At 42.0% G+C, this 7083-nt stretch overlaps 1 protein-coding gene across 1 annotated transcript in view; it reads right to left on the reverse strand.

Moving 5' to 3' along the window:
- Positions 1-3763: 3763 nt before the first annotated feature.
- Positions 3764-7083, reverse strand: part of LOC109471293 (uncharacterized protein KIAA0895-like) — a 7949-nt gene continuing 4629 nt past the window's right edge. Inside the window, exons 3-4 of the mRNA XM_019770581.1 lie at positions 5165-5470; positions 3764-4153 (exon numbers count right to left, since the gene is read on the reverse strand). Of these exons, the coding sequence (XP_019626140.1) occupies positions 3909-4153; positions 5165-5470 (551 nt within the window). The 3' untranslated portion in view covers positions 3764-3908. The remainder of the gene's footprint in view (positions 4154-5164; positions 5471-7083) is intronic.

The following is a 7083-nucleotide window of genomic DNA, read 5'->3' on the forward strand; positions in this document are numbered from 1 at the left end:
GTTTTCCTGTGTGTGGATAGCGTTCAGCACCAAGGAAAGTCTAAGTGTTATGACAAACTTAAACTGTTCTCCAACTCAAAATTTGACTCACCAGAAATTTTCGACTGAATCACTCAGTCTTCCTCAGCTATCTGACCCAAATGCTGTGGACACGTAATTTTTCCCACGTGTGACGTCAGCAAAGGGTCAAAGGTTGTCTGAAGTCGATATTGCCCCCCGTCCTGGTTGAGCGATGGTTGAAGTGCCCTGATGTATATGGCCTCTTTTATGCCTCTCTTGAAGTAATCCTGTTCGGTATCCAAGATTCTGACCCCCTCTAGATCCACTGTGTGTCCCGGTGATTCTATGTGGATGTGCTGTGACACCTCAGATGCAACAGAACTGGGTCGTCTATGTTCTAGAGCTAATACCATCATCAGTGATCCTGCGGATAGAATTGCCGAGATCGATCACGTCACAGAAGCCCTAAAGAAGTGTGGCTACCCTCAGTGGCTCATTAAGAAAGCCTCCGAGCCTAGACAGCCCCGGTCTAAACCCCACGATAGTCAGGGAACGGGAGGGAAAAACAGAAAAAAAACTTGTAGTCCCCCATACGTAAAGGGTGTTTCTGAGCCCCTACGTAGAATCTTTGCTGCACATGGAGTGAGTACCTGTTTTAGACCTCATCGTACGTTAAGACAGCTCCTTGTGGCACCTAAGGACAAAACTCCCAAGGAAGACAAGTGTGGGGTTATCTACCACATAAGTTGCCAGGGAAACACCAACAGAGGCCCCTGTCGGGAAACTTATATCGGGGAAACTGAGCGCTCACTTAAAACCATGGTTTCTAGAACATAGACGACCCAGTTCTGTTGCATCTGAGGTGTCACAGCACATCCACATAGAATCACCGGGACACACAGTGGATCTAGAGGGGGTCAGAATCTTGGATACCGAACAGGATTACTTCAAGAGAGGCATAAAAGAGGCCATATACATCAGGGCACTTCAACCATCGCTCAACCGGGACGGGGGGCGATATCGACTTCAGACAACCTTTGACCCTTTGCTGACGTCACACGTGGGAAAAATCACGTGTCCACAGCATTTGGGTCAGATAGCTGAGGAAGACTGAGTGATTCAGTCGAAAATTTCTGGTGAGTCAAATTTTTAGTTGGAGAACAGTTTAAGTTAGTCATAATGTAATTTACCAACTCAGATGAACTTTCATGCTGATGAAAGTCTCTATAAGTGTGTTTTCCTCTGTGTGGATGGCGTTCAGCACCAAGGACAAGTTAATGTGTTTTCCTGTGCTTGTATGTTCGGCGCTTAAGACAGCTATATCTACCTGTATGTGGATGATTTTCGTAGCCAGGGAAACATATTTTTAATCAAGAACTTGAAACACCTCAGAAACGTCCTTCCCTTTCACACGATTTTACACAAGAAAATGATTACTGTTGTGCTGCTGGGAAGGGCACGGTGTGCCGCGAAAATATACTGAATGTTGTCTTCAGAAGAGCTGGATTTCATTTTTACCGATATCGTTACGAAGGGCGCTGAAAAACGAGATCTATTTAGGTCAGCAGAACAACCTCAACCGCGTGAGAAACTCGCGCCATATTCCTAGTAATACGTTATGCACATCTGATAAACCAATCAGAGCGCAGTTTTTCCGAGATGAACCAATCAGAGCTTAAAACTCGCGGTAATACTTGCATGTAGAAGACGGCGTCCGCGACAGGACCATCAAAAAAATCCATTGTGTCTATAATGTTATGTACCGTCTGAAATGACGGATTCCATGTACAATCAAGCAGTCAATTCTTTCCTTCCCGTTACAAATATCATTGAACTCTCAAACATAGTAGGAAAGTCTATTCCACTATTGACAGGACCATCCTGTCAATAGTGGAAAACCCTGCAGTATTGACTGGACCATCCTATCAATAACAGAAAAAATGCACTGTTGACAGGATGATCTTGTCAATAGTGGAAAATTATCTGCTATTGACAGGGTGGTCCTGTCAATAACGCAAGTTTTTCCACTATTACTTTTCCTGTCAATATATACAGAAAAATTTGTACTATTGACAAGATGGTCCTGTCAATAACAGAAAAGATATACTGTTGACAGGACCATCCTGTCAATGGTGCATTTATTTCTGTTATTGACAGGATGGTCCTGTCGCGGTCGCGTTGTACAGGTGGTCACCTTGTACAGGTTGCTTAATGCTTGCGTCAATGGGGAAAACTATATATACACACATACCATTGCCATTCCGAAAACATAACCTTCTTGTCAAAGGTAACTAGTAAGTGTGTATTTAAGAGTGAGAGGGTCATACGAGTGGGACTTTACTATGGTTGGGAGGTCATTTACCTACAAGTTCAAGAGAAGGGGACAACCCTGTCTAGTATATGGAGGTGTTTGTTCAGTAAATTACATAAGCGTACACCTCAACACATAGCCTAGATCTAGTTCGATACAGCCAAATATGCAAGGATAAAAAAAAAACAATTTCACATGCGGATGGTAAAGCAAACTATTATTCTTGCAATTTGCTATGAAGGCTTTTTCTAAGCCACGGGTGCCAGTTGAAATCCACATTGTGTCTATAATGTTATGTACCGTCTGAAATGACGGATTCCATGTACACTACAAGCTGTCAAGCAGTCAATTCTTTCCTTTCCTTTACAAATATCATTGAACTCTCAAACATAGTAGGAAAGTCTATTGCATAACACAAACGGCCCTAACAGACTATTCTGTTGTATGAGTTCGTCCTAAGTTTTTATTTATTTATTCACATATATTTATCTGTATCGGTATAGCAGGTATAACCGCCCTTCGGCGTAACACACCAGCTTATATTTTATTGAGTATTGGGCAAAAAGCAAACGTTGCTTATATAACACCTTCTACTCATAAACATACAACGAGTATAAAACACATTGACATGCATAATTACAAGGTGGATAAAACCAAGATAAATACAAATAAGACAAGTTGGTGATCTATCAATTACGAGAATCTACCCGTACAGTAAATGAAGTTTTGAACCAGATCGAAAACATTACAGTTTTGTAGGTGTGAAAGTGATGATTGTGGACCCTCGAAGTAGTAAGGAACATATTAGAGAACTGTCATTGAGATGCTGTAGCTCTACTATGTTGGAGAGAGATGATAACAGAGTACTTCTTCGACTGGAATAAAGTTTACAATGTAGAAAGTAGTGTTCAGTTGTTTCACTACGATAGGTATTTACTTGTAGGTAGTGACCGGTAGTCAATACAATAATGTTGAAATAGATGGTAGTGTAAAGCTGCGGTCACAACCCGCCGAACGTGCTTTTTGTCCGTACGTTTTTTGGGAGGCTACGTCTGCTACGTTTTTTCTGAAACCGTGGGGAAGGAGTGGCATCGACGCACGCCACTCGCACGTCACTCGCACGGTTGCGCAAAGTGTAAGAGTGTGGTCTGCATGCCAAGTCTGGCCGTAATTGCAACTTTACCGTAAGGAGGCCGTACTCACACGTGCTTCTTCCGCGCGGCACGTACGGGGCACGCGCGTCGCTCGTACTCGCACGCACGGGTGGTGAATCCGCAGACCGCACGTAGAAAAAGTTTTACATGCACTTAAAGTTCTACTATACGGCGTGTCTGCGTGCTCCCAAATCCGTAGGATTACGTACGGAGGTGGTACTCACCACGCACGGATGCCCTACGTTTGCCCACGTTTTTGCACGTAGACAGCACGCAGAAGCACGTACGGCGGGTTGTGACCGTAGCTTAACTGACTGAAATTAAGACGGAGCCTTGTGTGATGAACAGCGGAGTGTCTTTGGCCATGACAGAAATGGAAGTGTTTTGTCGGTCTGTTGAATAGTGAATCCAACACATTTTTAAAGATGTTAAGTCCTTAGTTGTCAGAGTTGTTCATCAGACAGTCCGTTAGCCATGACTATATAGTCCAGTAGTTTTCTGTACTGCTCCAGGTTGTCCATGAAGCTGGGTATCCTGGTGCCGTCAGCCTGCATGTGTTCCTGCAGTCTCCCCATGTCCTGCCAGGACACTTTACCCATGCGCATCAACTTGTGGAAGTCGATGTCTTTTCTGTACCTCAGGATCTCCAGGGCGCCTTCTAGATACACCTGGTCCTTACAGAAACAACCTGTTTCAAGAAACAACAAGAAATATGCAAAAGTGTTAATAAACTTTATTGTACATTCATGCCCTATCGGGCTAAGTACAGGTGAACAGATGAAATGGGTAATATACATGTTTGTAATACAAACAGCTCTTAAACTACACTAATACAGAGGTTCGGCTTCTTCTCGTTTCTTTGTGATGTTAAAAATATAATTTGAAATGGGTTTGTTTAATACAGGATGATCAAAGCGCATAAGAAAGATAACTTTTTCATAGCAATATATCAACTGTGACACACAGACCCTGTCCTGGTCATAACGGAAAAATATTAGTCGATCACTTTGTTTGTATAGTGCCTTTAATGTGAATTCTAGTTCAATGTTTTTGCTTATAATGTTATAATCCAGGGACAGGGTTAGGTTTTTCAAGACAATATTCAAAACAGTAATATGGAACCGTCTGTTGTATAGAAATCGAGGTGGACAAAAGTGATAATGTCCACAGATAAAAATACAATTGACATATCGTAATGAATGAATGAACGATCTTAATTGCATGTTGTTTCCAACATGGGCTAAATGCAATAGTCATACTATTGGAACAGAGGCTAAAGTTAAAGTATCATGACCTGTAGTGTTGATAGTTAAAACAAGGGTTAGACTAATCCAAGCATATAAACCTTGTCACCATTGCGTATCAATGGAAATAAAACGAGCGGTTTTGAAATTTTGATACAATAGAATGACTTTTGGAAACGTTTATTTCAGACAGAGAAAATGACACTGACTACCAGGCCATGTTAACTATTACTATCATGAAAGTTCATCTGTGTTGGTAGTTACATGTTTAAAGTTAAAAGTTTTGGTCCAACACAAAAAATTCTCTCACCTAGAGCTTTCGACCAGTCACACTGGGTCAGTCTACTGAGGAAGACCAGAGTGACTGGTCGAAAGCTCTAGGTGAGAGAATTTTTTGTGTTGAACCAAAAGTTTTAACTTTAAACATGTTCACTATTGATTAAACTGCCGCTTACCTGGCAGAGAAGTGTCTATCTGTCCACGTTTGGCCCTGAGCACATAGTCCCAGCGTACATACGGGTCCCGGACAAACCTGCCCAGGTCTTTGAACAGGTTAGAGAAGGACATCTGAGAAGCCCTGTAGGCCGTGTAGTACAGGAGAGCGGCCCGCCACAGGAAGGGATGCCGGCGGTACAGGACACTGTGCAGGCTGGCCAGGCCCTCCTCGGTAGGGTTGACGCTGAGAAGCCCGTATTGCCGCCGACCCTTCCCACCATGCCACGGCTGGAGTCTGTTGTTATAGCTCCGGAGGTAGTGAGTCCCTTCATGGAGAGACACAAGACAAACATGTCATCTTCCTCCCGGGCACGTAGATATCATCCAGTAAGACATAGTTTGTTGTAATGTACAGACTTTAGTACACTCAGACCATCTACCAGTACATTGTCCAGATCCATGATTTGTGCCGTATGTACATGTATTTTAACTTAAAAGTTTAAAAAGTCTGAGCAAAGTCTTTCACAAAAGCCCATTCTCCGTTAACGGGAAAATTGCTGCCGCGTGTTTAACCCTACCTAGACCGGGGGGGGGGGGGCTAAAAGTGCCCGCGGCAACTTTGATGTCACCTAGCGTCTGAACGACTAGCCGTAGAACGGCCAAACTTGGTGACTTTTCCTAGAATATTGTTGGCAACAATTCTCTATCATTGGAATAAGATAATAATTTTTTGTGTTGCCATGGCAACGGGTTTCTGACAGGCATTTTTTGCTAAATTTAGTACTTTTTGTTTCAACAATAGAATTTTATGGGTTTTATGTCAAGTTACTCATGGTTTCTAATATTAATAACATCCCATATAATTTTATGTAAATTTTATCATTAAATATGCATAATTTATGCTAATTTGATGACGTCATTGGCCAAAATCCAAGATGGCGGACCATATCATTAGAACAGGTATATACGGGTTATTTTCATTAAAATTTCATCAATACTTCCATTTCTTTTTACAAAAAAGGTTTGAATGAAGGTGTTTAGTATGTTTACAATGTATTTTAGGCTTTATCATGAAAAAAAACTATTTTTGAAAATTCAAGATTGATGATCCAAGATGGCGGATATCTTAAATATGCATGACGTCATTTTATGACGTCACCGGTGTTGCTATGGGCAACATAAGACTTAGTACACCATAATATTCTGTCATAAACACTTTTGGTACAGTTATGTTGAAAACCATTTAGTTTTCAGGGAAAAACCTATTTAGACGGTTTTGGCCAATAAAATCACATTAATGACGTCATAATGACGTCATATTACATCATAAAAATTGTAGATATGATAAATTTTCACTAGTACACCATTCTCTGAAAATTTGGTGGTCATACGACATACCGTTCGCGAGTTCTTAGGGGGGGTCAAAAGAGCCCCCCCCCGGTCCCCCCATGTCAAAAAAAGCCCGGTCTAGGTAGGGTTAAAAGACAAAATGACTACGTGTGTTTCCCCTTATCATAACATGGTAGCAATTTGCGAAATCATGATTTCGGCAGCATTGTTGGGCTGTACCTATCTCGTGTCTTGCCACGCCCTCCAGCCAGAACTGGCGGGAAGTGTTGACGTTGATGTTGAGTGTAGGTCTGCCCCGACTCTGCGTCATGGAGGCGCGCGACAACAGGTCGTCTGACAGGTTTATCATCACCTGGAAGAAAAACGTACTATTATCAGCGTCTAACATCTGTGTCCATAATATCACCAGGGTCCATAATATCGTCACCTTGAGAAATAGTGTGCTTAAAGATATTTTTACTGCAACATACCCTAGGTATGTACATTTGATGTGTGAAGGAGTGCAAAAGTATGTTGCAGGAAAAATATCTTTAAGCACACTGTTTCTCAATGTGACGATATTATGGACCCTGGTGATATTATGGACACA

This window comes from Branchiostoma belcheri, unplaced genomic scaffold, assembly GCF_001625305.1.
Source record: "Branchiostoma belcheri isolate BF01 breed outbred unplaced genomic scaffold, Haploidv18h27 scaffold246, whole genome shotgun sequence".
Taxonomy (NCBI): domain Eukaryota; kingdom Metazoa; phylum Chordata; class Leptocardii; order Amphioxiformes; family Branchiostomatidae; genus Branchiostoma; species Branchiostoma belcheri.